The sequence below is a fragment of the Saccopteryx bilineata genome, chromosome 1 (assembly GCF_036850765.1).
Source record: "Saccopteryx bilineata isolate mSacBil1 chromosome 1, mSacBil1_pri_phased_curated, whole genome shotgun sequence".
Taxonomy (NCBI): domain Eukaryota; kingdom Metazoa; phylum Chordata; class Mammalia; order Chiroptera; family Emballonuridae; genus Saccopteryx; species Saccopteryx bilineata.
In genome coordinates this window covers 12904450-12918222 of record NC_089490.1, presented here as the reverse complement: position 1 = coordinate 12918222, position 13773 = coordinate 12904450, and the positions used below count along the sequence as shown (strand labels likewise).

At 51.0% G+C, this 13773-nt stretch overlaps 1 protein-coding gene across 3 annotated transcripts in view; it reads right to left on the bottom strand.

The window, feature by feature from the left end:
* The window catches only part of BLTP3A (bridge-like lipid transfer protein family member 3A), a 69509-nt gene that overhangs the window by 4908 nt on the left and 50828 nt on the right, over positions 1-13773 (bottom strand). For all 3 annotated transcript variants that reach the window (XR_010731950.1, XM_066280734.1, XM_066280606.1), the window contains exons 15-20: positions 8525-8721; positions 4926-5080; positions 4691-4841; positions 2730-2992; positions 2001-2109; positions 1772-1878 (exon numbers count right to left, since the gene is read on the bottom strand). Coding sequence is in view for 2 of the 3 variants with exons in the window: in XM_066280734.1 (XP_066136831.1) it covers positions 1772-1878; positions 2001-2109; positions 2730-2992; positions 4691-4841; positions 4926-5080; positions 8525-8721 (982 nt within the window). In the remaining variant the exon portion in view is untranslated. The remainder of the gene's footprint in view (positions 1-1771; positions 1879-2000; positions 2110-2729; positions 2993-4690; positions 4842-4925; positions 5081-8524; positions 8722-13773) is intronic.

Below are 13773 nucleotides of genomic sequence, written 5' to 3'. Positions count from 1 at the left end.
CCTTGCAAAAACACCAGTAAGGGAAGAAGGTGGAAGAATTCCAGCAGAAAGATCCACAGTTTTGTCAACAATCAAGAGAACCCAGTTAGACATTTTCTAGGAGCTAGTCACTCTGCAGAAGTCACCGGTCACAGGGGAGCGGAGGGGAGATGTCGGTCACTGGGGAGCGGAGGGGAGATGTCGGTCACGGGGGAGCGGAGGGAGCTGTCGGTCACGGGGGAGCGGGGGGAGATGTCGGTCACGGGGGAGCGGAGGGGAGATGTCGGTCACGGGGGAGCGGAGGGGAGATGTCGGTCACGGGGGAGCGGAGGGAGATGTCGGTCACGGGGGAGCGGAGGGAGATGTCGGTCACTGGGGAGCGGAGGGGAGATGTCGGTCACGGGGGAGCGGGGGGAGATGTCGGTCACGGGGGAGCGGAGGGAGCTGTCGGTCACGGGGGAGCGGGGGGAGCTGTCGGTCACGGGGGAGCGGAGGGAAGATGCCGGTCACAGGGGAGCGGAGGGAAGATGCCGGTCACGGGGGAGCGGAGGGGAGATGTCGGTCACGGGGGAGCGGAGGGAGATGTCGGTCACGGGGGAGCGGAGGGGAGATGTCGGTCACGGGGGAGCGGGGGGGGGGGGGAGATGTCGGTCACGGGGGAGCGGAGGGGAGATGTCGGTCACGGGGGAGCGGGGGGGGGGGGAGATGTCGGTCACGGGGGAGCGGGGGGAGCTGTCGGTCACGGGGGAGCGGAGGGAAGATGCCGGTCACGGGGGAGCGGAGGGAGATGTCGGTCACGGGGGAGCGGGGGGGGGGGAGATGTCGGTCACGGGGGAGCGGAGGTAGATGTCGGTCACGGGGGAGCGGGGGGGGGGGAGATGTCGGTCACTGGGGAGCGGAGGGGAGATGTCGGTCACGGGGGAGCGGGGGGGAGATGTCGGTCACGGGGGAGCGGAGGGAGCTGTCGGTCACGGGGGAGCGGGGGGAGCTGTCGGTCACGGGGGAGCGGAGGGAAGATGCCGGTCACGGGGGAGCGGAGGGGAGATGTCGGTCACGGGGGAGCGGAGGGGAGATGTCGGTCACGGGGGAGCGGAGGGAGATGTCGGTCACGGGGAGCGGAGGGAGATGTCGGTCACGGGGGAGCGGAGGGGAGATGTCGGTCACGGGGGAGCGGAGGGAGATGTCGGTCACGGGGGAGCGGAGGGGAGATGTCGGTCACGGGGGAGCGGAGGGGAGATGTCGGTCACGGGGGAGCGGAGGGGAGATGTCGGTCACGGGGGAGCGGAGGGGAGATGTCGGTCACGGGGGAGCGGAGGGAGCTGTCGGTCACTGGGGAGCGGAGGGGAGCTGTCGGTCACGGGGAAGCGGAGGGGAGATGCCGGTCACGGGGAAGCGGAGGGGAGATGCCGGTCACGGGGGAGCGGAGGGAGATGCCGGTCACGGGGGAGCGGAGGGAGATGCCGGTCACGGGGGAGCGGAGGGGAGATGTCGGTCACGGGGGAGCGGAGGGGAGATGTCGGTCACGGGGGAGCGGAGGGAGATGTCGGTCACTGGGGAGCGGAGGGGAGCTGTCGGTCACGGGGAAGCGGAGGGAGATGTGATCAGCAACAACCACCGCCTCTAGCTCCTGACTCAGCCTTCTCGCGGCACTTGCAGAGGCTTCTGCCGGAGACAGAGCCCAGGACCCGTTTGAACACAGCACAGCCCCCTCCTCAGCACCTAGGCTTCACCAGCTTCTGCACTGCAGTCGCTCAGGGTCTACGGGAAGGGTCCCGTTCAGTTAGGTCCTCACCTGCTGTCCCCAAGCCTCCCCTGTAGGCACCAGGACCACCTGTTCTTCAGGGGGCTGTCTCTCCTCACTCTGAGGTACTTCAGCTGATGGTGTGTCCTGAGCAGCAGCTGGGAAAAAGTACAGGTCCCAGATGACAAACTGCTGCCAACACACGGACAGCTCCCTGCTGTCACCCGACCCCTCACAAGAGGAAAAGGAGAGGAGCCAGGGGGCCGCCAGCCCGACTCACCGCCCACATGGAACACGCCATCATCACTCCGCTCCAGCACAACGTGCTCCACGGCCAGAGTGACGGGGATGGGGCCCGGGGACGTCGGGTAGATGGGGGGCATGTCGTCCTGCAGGAAGAGGGAGACCGCGTGATGCCCTCCCAGCGCAGCAGTGGAGGGCACAGCCCACGCTCAGCTACTCGGCCTGAAGACTTCCATGTCACTCTTTGTCTGCACACTCTGGCAGGGTACAAGAGGCACAACTGAGTCTGTCCCGTGCGGAGCCGGGGACCAGATAAACTAGGGTCACAGGCGCACGGTCAGGTGGCAGGCCAAGACAAGGTCAGTGCCGGAGACAAGGTCTGACCTGAGCCCAGGACTTCCTGACAGCAGCTCGTATTTCTGTACCGCTATGATATCGACAAAGAATGCTAACGTCGCCTGACCTGTGGTGGCGCAGTGGATAAAGCGTCAGCCTGGAAACGCTAAGGTTGCCGATTCAAAGCCCTGGGCTTGCCTGGTCAAGGCACATATGGGAGGTGATGCTTCCTGCTCCTCCCTCCTTCTCTCTCTCTCTCCTCTCTCTATAATAAATAAATAAAAATAAAATAAAATAAAAAAAAGAATGCTAACATCCAATTCCCAAAGTGCTCCTCATCTCTCACAGTGACAGGGCAAGAGGTTAACACTGTCACTGCCAGAATTCCTCGCCTGACAAAGCCTGGTGGAAAAGCCACAGTCCCTCTGACCTTCAGGGTGACCCTGGCGTTCAGGAGCTCGATCTGCATGGGGATGACCACTGGAACCTCCTCGTCCTCCAGGAAGGGCCCCAGGCCACTGAGCACCGATGTGAGCAGCTCCAGGTCACAGCCTTGCAGCAGCAGATGCAGGAAGCCGTTCTTGGCGGCCAGCGGGGAGTGGACGGCTGCACCAGGCCCCGCCTCGAAGCGGAGGCCCACCGCGGGCCTGACAAGGCAACTCTTCAAAGCTGAGGACTCTTGAATGCCTGTACCTTTGAGAAGAAAGACAGAAGAAAAACATTAATAACAGGCAGGGACTGTCCTAAGCACCTTGCATATATTTAATATTCATAACAACCCTGTACCAAAAGTCTTATCATCCTGCCCAACTCACAGGTGAAGGAACTGAGGCCCAGAGAATAACTCGCCAGAAGTCACACAACTTTCAATAGCAAGGGTAGGGTTTGAACACAGCAGCCCGACTGCAAAGGCCATGGGTTTAGCTACTTTGCTATCATGCCCATGGCGGAAGGGGGCTAAGGACCAGAACAACTGGCCTTGCTGATAATGGCCCAGGAAGAGCTCTGAAAACACAAAACCCTCAACTCTGCCAAATTTGAACGTCTTCCTTTCTTCAAGTCCTGGTCTTCTCAAAGATAGCCAGGTCTGATAAAGCCAAGCAGAGTCTATGCTAATCATAAAACTCCATAAAGAGCAATCTCAGAGTAGCCAAGGATACAGAACAACTTCATATACCTGCAAATAGGTACAACCATTTCGGAAAACGAATTGGTGTTATCTCGTACACTTAAAGCTATACCATCCCTGATGACCTAGAAGTTATGCCATCAGGAATATACATGGGGAAGCTCTCCAACATACTGTACCTACTAGAAGGCATGTACAAGGATGTTCAAGGCAACCCTATTTGAAATAGCAAAAATACTGGAAACAATGCCAATGTCTGTTCAGAAAAGACTGAAGGAGTCAATGAAGTGAAGGACATAAGAGGCACTTCAGGGATGATGGTGACGGTCACAGAACTCTGGAAACTTACGAATATCGACTGAATGGCACATTTACCATGAGTGAATTCCACAGTGTGCAAACTATTCCTCAATAAATCTGTTCTTTAGAAAGCAATAATACTCTAGTGTATTTGTACAAGAGAGTATTACATAGTAGGGAAAAGGAGTTATGGCGAACTCAACCTGGGAGAGTCTGAAGAATATATTACTTGAAAGAAGCAAATCACCAAAAAATACTATAATTCCATTTAATAGCTCACACCTTGCAAAGCTGAACAACGCTCTGATACAAACACATGCAGGAGAACTGTAAAGCCAGAGAATGAGAAATACAGAATTCAGGAGCCACAGTCCCGTCTGACGAGACAGAGAGGGTCAGGAGAGGAGCTTTCAGGGACTTCAAGGTTAATGGTCCTGCTCTATTTATTAAACTAGGTGGTGGGTGCATGGTTCGTTGTGTTATTTTTTATACTTTACATATACTTATTAAGTATTCTTTATTAATTTACTCATCATTTTAAAAAACAAGTTTTTAAATGAAGCATGTAGCACAAGCCCAGAGTTTTCCTGTCATCTTTTAAAGTATAAATGACAGTTCACAGCAAAGGGCTTATTCTGAGTGGCAGAAGTTCCCAGGTCAGATATAATCTGACGCCAGTAGCCACACAAATGAGAGAGTGGCCACCGTCCTCACGTCTGAGCTTAAGGAGCATGTGGGGAAGGAAAATGGAGGACACCGGCTGAAGGCAAAGCCCCAGAAAGAGCTCCGGGAAGTTCCTTGTGAGAACGAGGCTTGGTCGGAGTTCCTCCTCCTCCCAGTGGCTGCTGGAGAGACAGTGAAGGGCCTGGCACTGGGCAGCTGCCGCGAGGGCAGTGACAGGGGCAGTCAGACTACCGCTGCCCGACGAGCCGAACCTCTCTCCAGGAATGACGCCACCTTACCCGGGCTCTGTCCATGGAAGAACTGCCAAAGCCCCACGGTGCCTGGCTGCTGCAGGCTCAGCCCCTCTGCTTGCAGGGCCACGCTCAGGTCCTCGCCACGTGCCTCAATCCCCAAAGACACCTCATTCACCTTCAGAACCAGAACGGAGACCTGGAAAAGGAGACTCTCTTAGCCGGGTCCTGAGCTTCCAGCCTGGAGCCCGCCCTCTGCAAAGAGAAAAGCACAACCGCTGACCGGGTGAAGGCTGAGGTCTTCCCCACTGGGCGAGACCAAACTGTTGGCCTCTGGCGACCCGTGGCCGTAACTGTCCACAACAGGGCTTCCTGGAACGCCAGCACCGTCCGAGGCACTGGGAAGAGGTCCTGGTAGGAGAGGTTCTGGGCCAGACTCTGCATGAAAAAGACAACAGAAGAGCTTGAATGTCAAAAACTTCTGTTTAAATTCAAGCTCTAGCCCTGACCACCAGGTGGCTCAGTAGGTAAAGCATTATCCTGGCACACCGAGGTCGCGGGTTCAATCCCCAGTCAGGGCACATACAATAGGCAATCAATGAGTGTACAACTAAATGAAACGAGCTGCTTCTCTCTCTCTTACCCTCTCACTCTCCTTTACTCCTCTCTTCTCTCTCCTCTCTCAAATCAATGGAAAAATATTTTAAGAAACTTAAAAATATATATACAATCTCTAAAAGCAATGACAACTGTTAAAAACAAAACAACAGCCTGACCAGGTGGTGGCGCAGTGGATAGAGCGTCGGACTGGGATGTGGAGCAGGTTCGAGTCCCCGGGATCGCCAGCTTGAGCACGGGCTCATTTGGTTTGAGCAGAGCTCACCAGGTCGCTGGCTCGAGCAAGGGGTTGCTGGGTCTGCTGTAGCCCCATGGTCAGGGCACATATGAGAAAGCAATCAATGAACAACTAAGGTGTTGCAACGCAAAACTAACGATTGATGCTTCTCATCTCTCTCCGTTCCTGTCTGTCTGTCCCTATCTATCCTTCTCTCTGACTGTCTCTGTTAAAAAAAAACAAACACTTATGAGACAACTGAACTTTGAAACTAACTACATATTTGATGAATTTAAAGAACTGTTAATTTTTAGAAATATGACAATGGTATTTTATCAAATTTTTTAAAGTCTGTAAATAGCCTAGCCAGGCAGAGGCAGAGTGGACAGAGTGTCAACCTGGGAGGGACACTGAGGACCAAGGTTCGAAACCTGGAGGTCACCAGCTTGAGCCTGGGATCATAGACGTGACCCCATGGTCGCTGGCTTGAGCCCAAAGGTAACTGGCTTGAGCAAAAGGTCACTGGTTCTGCTGGAGCCCCAGCACCCCGGTCAAGGCACATATGAGAAAGCAATCAATGAACAACTAAGGAGCCTCAACAAAGAATTGATGGTTCTCATCTCTCTCCCTTCCTGTCTGTCTCTCTCGGTCTCAGACGCTGTTTTTCTCTGACATGCACGTGCACTTAAAAAGTCTATAAATGGAAGCAACCCAAGTATGCTTGGACGGATATATGGATAAACAAAATGCGAAGGAAATTCTGGCACAGACTACCATGTGAATGAGCCTTGAGGCTATTGTGCTAAGTGAAACAAGCCAGTCACAAATGGACAAGTACTCTAGGCTTCCACTTATATGATGCCCCCAGAGGGCTCAGAGTCATAGGGAAAGAAAGCAGAATGACAGGGCTGGAGGAGGAGGGAATGTGGAACTACAGGGTTTCAGTTTTTTCAAGATGGAAAGAGTTCTGGAAATGGATAATGGTGATGGTTGCACAACTGTTTGAATGTACTTAATGCCAACTGATTATAGCTGAAAATAGTTAAGATGGTAAATTTTTGTGTCCTTTACAATTAAAAGTCTGTATTTTCTAGAGATGCATAATGAAAATATTCATGGATTAAATTATATGTTTGATATTTTCTTCAAAACAATATGGGAGGAAGGGAAGTGGGCAGAAGTATGTGTGAAACAAGAATGGCCACGCAGGGCCTGTGGCGGCGCAGTGGATGAAGTGTCGACCTGGAACGCTGAGGTTGCCGGTTCGAATCCCCGGCCTTGCCCAGTCAAGGCACATACAGGAAGCAACTACTACAAGTAGATGCTTCCTGCTTCTCCCATCTATCTCTCTTTCCTTCTTTCTCTCTCTCTCCCCTCTCTCCAAAAATCAATAAATAAAATCTAAAAAACAAAGTTTAAAAAAAAAAGAATGTGAGTTGTTAGTATCTAAAGCTAGGTAATGGGTACATAAGGCTCATGGTTTCATTCTGTCTACTTTTATAGATATTTGAAACTTCCCATAAAAAGTTAAAAATAAAAACAAAACAGGCCCTGGCCGGTTGGCTCAGCGGTAGAGCATCAGCCTGGCGTGCAGGGGTCCCGGGTTCGATTCCCGGCCAGGGCACACAGGAGAAGCGCCCATCTGCTTCTCCACCCCTCCCCCTCTCCTTCCTCTCTGTCTCTCTCTTCCCCTCCCGCAGCCAGGGCTCCATTGGAGCAAAGTTGGCCCGGGTGCTGAGGATGGCTCTCTGGCCTCTGCCTCAGGTGCTAGAATGGCTCTGGATGCAACAGAGAGACACCACAGAGGGGCAGAGCATCGCCCCCTGGTGGGCGTGCCAGGTGGATCCTGGTCGGGCACATGCGGGAGTCTGTCTGACTATCTCCCCGTTCCCAACTTCGGAAAAATGAAAAAAAAAAAAAACAGCCCTGGCCGGTTGGCTCAACGGTAGAGCGTCGGCCTAGCGTGCAGAGGACCCGGGTTCGATTCCCGGCCAGGGCACACAGGAGAAGCGCCCATTTGCTTCTCCACCCCTCCGCCGCGCTTTCCTCTCTGTCTCTCTCTTCCCCTCCCGCAGCCAAGGCTCCATTGGAGCAAAGATGGCCCGGGTGCTGGGGATGGCTCTGTGGCCGCTGCCTCAGGCGCTAGAGTAGCTCTGGTCGCAACATGGCGACGCCCCAGAGGGGCAGAGCATCGCCCCCTGGTGGGCAGAGCGTCGCCCCTGGTGGATGTGCCGGGTGGATCCCGGTCGGGCGCATGCGGGAGTCTGTCTGACTGTCTCTCCCTGTTTCCAGCTTCAGAAAAATGAAGAAAAAAAAAAAAAAAAAAAAAAAAACATGTGCACACACCGCCAGCTTAAGAAACGGTACATGCCCCTTTTATTTTCATTTAGGTACTTATGGGATGATTTTTACAGTTTGCATTTCAGTAAACTGAAAGAACCAGTGTTAATGTCCAATACTTAACCTAACTCCTAAAAGTTATTCATTTTATCATTGACAAAAAGCTCCTATTTTCCATTAATAAATACAAAGTTAGGCACAAACCAGACAACAGGCCCACCCACCTCTGACCAGCCCCAAGCTGGTCCCCCAGAGCAGCGAGGCGGCTGGGAGACTGGTCCCGCCCTGTCATGAAGGCCAAGCACTAACCAATAACCGAGAACAGCAGTTTTCACCCTTTTTACACTCGGGACTGGTGAAAATAGGAGAAGGGAGCACTAAGGCAGAACACCTGAGCATAAGCAAATTTGGCTAAAAGCCCTGGGTCTATAGTCTCATACAACATTGGGGTGGGTAACTCCTGAGTGAACCAGCACAAAATTTCCGGCACACAGGTCCACGGACAGGAGGTTGGAAAACACTGACCCGTAAAGTATGGGGATAAAACGAGAGCCACATGTCCCATTAAAATGTATCTTCTTCTGGTTTGGGTTAGGAAAATGTCTACTTGATGAACCTCAGCTCCTTCTCCCTGCCGGCCTGAGGACAGGCGGCAGCAGAACCTCTCCTGGACTTCCAGAGCGCCAGCGGGCTCGGCCCCCACTCACCGGACTCCAGGAGCATCACAAAGCCCTCGCTGCCATCACTGTCCACTGAGATCCGGTCTTCGGGGCCACTGCCATCCAACGAGACCCCATCAAACGACTGCTGAGACACTGTCCTCTTCATGGAAAAGAACCGGAGCCGGCTGGTGCCTCCGCTCACAGGGGCTGCCACCCCCTCATCTATCTTGGCCATGGGCTCCCTGTTTAAAAAACAAACACAAAACCCACAGATGTGGCTTCGGAAACACTGTTCCGACCTCTTGCAATACCCATCCATTTCTGCCCAGACAGCTAGTATAATACATGAACTCTGATGTCAGTTATTACCTGCTATTGGGGGGGTGGGGGGGTCACCATTACACAACAACTGGTCTTTCTGAACCCTCATATGCCAGCATTTCAAACTGCAAAAGCAGCCCTTCCCACATCAACATTAAATGTTGTTTGTTATTTAAGGTCATCCCATACAGAGAAGAGACCAACTACAGCCCCTTGCTAATGAATGGCACCTGAATCCACCCACGGTCGTTCCACAAGTATTTACTCAATAACCTCTGCATACAAGGCACCATACTAGGCACAGGGCAGAGGTGGACGGTGAATTAAATAATGAATAACACATCCCCTGTCCTCAAACAATTTATAATCTAGAAGGAGGGAGGAGACTCAACATAAATAACATCATATGGGAGTAAGTTACACACCGTAAGAGAAGGACAGAGGTACAAGCCAAAGGCTAGGCCACAGCAAAGAGGACAAGGGAGGAGGAGAAGGGGGTCGAGAGTGGCTTTGCAGAAGGAGATGGCATTTGAGCTGGTCCTTGAAGGACTGTGAGAGAGACAGGGAAAGGGGCATTTTATAGGGAAGAACCAGTATACGCAAAGGCGTGCAGCCAGAAGACAGAGTGCCTTTTGAGACTAGTAAGCAGCTCAGCCCAACTGGGGCATAAATTCTGGGGGGAGAGCAACGGAAGATGAAGTTGGAAAAGCACTGGGACAGTGAAAGAAGCCTTCAAAGAGCTTGTAATCCTACCCTCCCATTTTACAGAAGAAGAAACTGACTCAAGGTCACAGTTCAAGGTGGAATTAAGAAAACCCGAAGTTACTACCTTCTTGCCAAGTATTTTTTTCACTTTACCACATGGGTTGCTGCCAGATTACAGAAAACCCTGGATACAGGATTATATATGAAAAGTGCTTGGAAAACTATCAAGTGCAGGAGGTATATGGAAACCCTCTGTACCTTCTACTCAGTGCTGCTACGAACCTAAAGCTGCTATAAAACCTAACGTCTATTTTTTTTTTTTAAACTGTACCCTGGCATGGGGCACACCGTAAAAATTGGTTATGCCACACTAAAAAGTTCAACTAAATTCTGGAAGTATAAGGAAAAATCCTAAAGGCTTCAGAGTAGGGAAATAACAAGATCATACCTGTATTTTAGGACAGTGGTCCCCAACCTATTTTGGGCCACGGACCGGTTTAATGTCAGAAAATATTTTCACGGACCAGCCTTTAGGATGGGACGGATAAATGTATCACGTGACCGAGACAAGCGTCAAGAGTGCATCTTAGACAGATGTAACAGAGGGAATCTGGTCATTTTTTTAAAAATAAAACATCGTTCAGACTTAAATATAAATAAAACATGTAGTTATTTATTCTTTCTCTGCAGACCAGTACCAAACGGCCCACGGACTGGTAACGGTCTGCGGCCCGGGGGGGGGTGGGGACCACTGTTTTAGGAAGTTTGACCTGGCTTTCTCAAACAAATTAGAGAAAAAAGACTTCCAATGAGGAATTCAATTAATAGTTTTCTAAAACAGCTGGCATGCCTGACAAGGCGGGGAGCAGTGGATAGAGCGTCAGACTGGAAGCAGAGGACCCAGGTTCGAAACCCCGAGGTCGCCAGCTTGAGCACGGGCTCATCTGGTTTGAGCAAGGCTCACCAGCTTGAGCCCAAGGTCACTGGCTCAAGCAAGGGGTCACTGGCTCTGCTGTGGCCCCCCGGTCAAGGCACATATGAGAAAGCAATCAGTGAACAACTAAGGAGCCACAACAAAGAACCGATGCTTCTCATCTCTCTCCCTTCCTGTCTGTCTGTCTCTATCTCTCCCCCTCTCTGTCTCTGTCAAACAAAAAATAAAATAAAATAAAATAAAATAAAATAAAATAAAATAAAAATAAAAGAGCCAGCATGTGGGAACAGACAGGAACAACCGGTGTGAGACTCCCTGAGTGAGGAAGCCTGCAGTGGGCTCAGCAGTGTGTACTTTTAACACAGCATTGATTGTACCTGAGAAAAACTGGAAACAGATTAAATGACCCTCACCTAGACAGTGGAATGGATGAATAAATTATGATACATCTATTTGCTAGAATATAATAGAGCAATTAAGAATTACATACACAGCCCTGGCCGATTCACTCAGTGGTAGAGCATCGGCCTGGCGTGCAGAAGTCCCGGGTTCGATTCCCGGCCAGGGCACACAGGAGAAGTGCCCATCTGCTTCTCCACCCCTCCCCCTCTCCTTCCTCTCTGTCTCTCTCTTCCCCTCCCGCAGCCGAGGCTCCATTGGAGCAAAGATGGCCCGGGCGCTGGGGATGGCTCCTTGGCCTCTGCCCCAGGTGCTAGAGTGGCTCTGGTGGTGGCAGAGCAACGCCCCGGAGGGGCAGAGCATCGCTCTCTGGTGGGCAGAGCGTCGCCCCCTGATGGGTGTGCTGGGTGGATCCCGTTCGGGTGCATGCGGAGTCTGTCTGACTGTCTCTCCCCGTTTCCAGCTTCAGAAAAATATACAAAAAAAAAAAAAAAAGAATTACATACACAAATGCCTAATGAATGGAAAAATATTCACAATAAAACATTACGTGAATAAAATTGGACATTTTCTATATCCTATAGAACTAGTATAACCCCACTGTAAAAACAGTGTATGTGTAATATGTGTATACACATATAAGCATTCACCTGGATATCAAATATATGTATAAACATTAAAAGAAAATAGATTCAAATATAAATAATGGCTATCTCTGGATAGTGTCATCATAAGTGACTTTTATGTGTTCTTCTGTATTCTTCTATTTTCTACACTGTCATGAGAATGAGCAGTCATCTTTATAATTAAAAAAATCAGTATTATGACCAAGGGGATGGAATAGTTACCTTCAGAGAATGAAAGGAAGAAGAGAACAGCCAGGACGAAGCCTCCTCCCAGCGTGCAGCTGGGCAGTTACATGCTCGGAATGAACTGAGTGGCGGAAGTCACTGCCACAGAGGAGTCCAGAGCAAGGAGGGCTGGGAAAAGACCACTGGCCCGCACAGGGAGAAAGTCGTTTAAAAAAAGAGCCTGCCTGACCAGGCAGCGGTGCAGTGAATAGAGCATCGGACTGGGACACTGAGGACCCAGGTTTGAAACCCCGAGGTCTCCAGCTTGAGCGCGGGCTCATCCGGCTTGAGCCCAAGGTCACTAGCTTGAGCAAGGGGTCACTTATCCTGCTGAAGCCCCTGAGTCAAGGCACACATGAGAAAGCAATCAATGAATAACTAAGGAGCCACAACGAAGAATTAATGCTTCTCATCTCTCTCCCTTCCTGTCTGTCCCTCTCTCTGACTCTCCCTGTCTGTCAAAAACAAAAAGACCTTGTATCACACACCTTTCTTTTCTCTTTCCCCACCCCCCTGACTCTCCATTTAGAAAAGGCTGGTGACTGGGAGTCCAGACTGTCCATCCTCACCTCACCACTCCCAAGCTTCATGATTGTGAGCCAAGTTTCTTAACCCTCTGAGCCTCAGTTTTCCATCTGTAAAATGGGGAGCGATATTAGTACCTACCTTATCGGGCTGATTCAAGAATTCAATGGATTAATACTGTAATAAGTGCTTAGGACAGTGCCTGACACATAGAAAACACTCTGTACATGTTGGCTAGAATTATATTGTTTATCCCTTTGTTTTCCTCTCTCCTTCCTCCTCGACTACCTGTGCCTAGCAGGTTCTAGCATGCCCACAGGCAATGTTGAGATCCCCACTTAAGTCAATCCAGTTAGCCCTGGCTGGACAGCTCGGATGGTTAGAACATTGTCCCCAAGTACAGAGGTTGTGGGTTCGATCCCTGCTCAGGACGCATATAAGAACAGATAGATGTTCTTATCTTTCTCTCTCTTCTCCTTCCTCTTTAGTAAAAACAACAAAGTAAAATAAAATAAAATAAAAATAAAATAAAAGACAAAGAAAACCAAAGGCTCAGCCACATGAAACAATCCACTTAGACAAAAGCTCTAAAGCCACTGGTCTTCATACCACGATCCCCAAACCACAACATGTCCCAACGAAGATTTCCCGGAGCCTCCACTATCCTTCCTGAAGCCACAGGCACCCCATGGAAAAATCTGTTCCTTTGCATTCTTCTGACCACATTTGTTTTTCTGCTTATTTCCTACTTACCTCCAGTGCCTAAGACAGAGAATGGCACACAGTAGGGCTCAAAAATTAATGCCGAATGAGTGGGTGGAATCCTTCCTTCTGCATTATTCTCACAGATGTTGACAGAGGGCACCAGAGAGAGCCAGCCCAAAGCCCCAGCGTTTTACCCACAATACAGGGTTCACGGGCGCGTCCTCCTGAGGCCTCAAGTGTCCTCGACTATCCCGTATACCAGGGACACACATATCTGCAGTGACCCCCCCAGGCTACTGTGGGGATCAAATCAACAAAATGCTCCCCCAGAGCCCACTGAAAACAATAAAATATCATACAGACACCAGGCATTATTACTCTGATACAGCATATCTGTATCAATAACAGTGAGTCAGAGAAAGAAGAGATACCGTATTTCCCCACGTATAATTATACGATGCACCTTTTCTGAAAATTTTGGGGTCCAAAAACTGGATGCGTCTTATACAGTAGTTGTAGATTTTATACTTGCATTTCCTGCTGGGTTTTTTTTGTTTTTTTTTTTCTGAAGCTGGAAACCGGGAGAGACAGTCAGACAGACTCCCGCATGCGCCCAACCGGGATCCACCCGGCACGCCCACCAGGGGGCAACGTTCTGCCCCACCAGGGGGCGATGCTGTGCCTCTCCAGGGCGTCGCTCTGTTGCGACCAGAGCCACTCTAGCACCTGGGGCAGAGGCCAAGGAGCCATCTCCAGCACCCAGACCATCTTTGCTCCAATGGAGCCTCACTGCAAGAGGGGAAGAGAGAGACAGAGAGGAAGGAGAGGGGGAGGGGTGGAGAAGCAGATGGGCG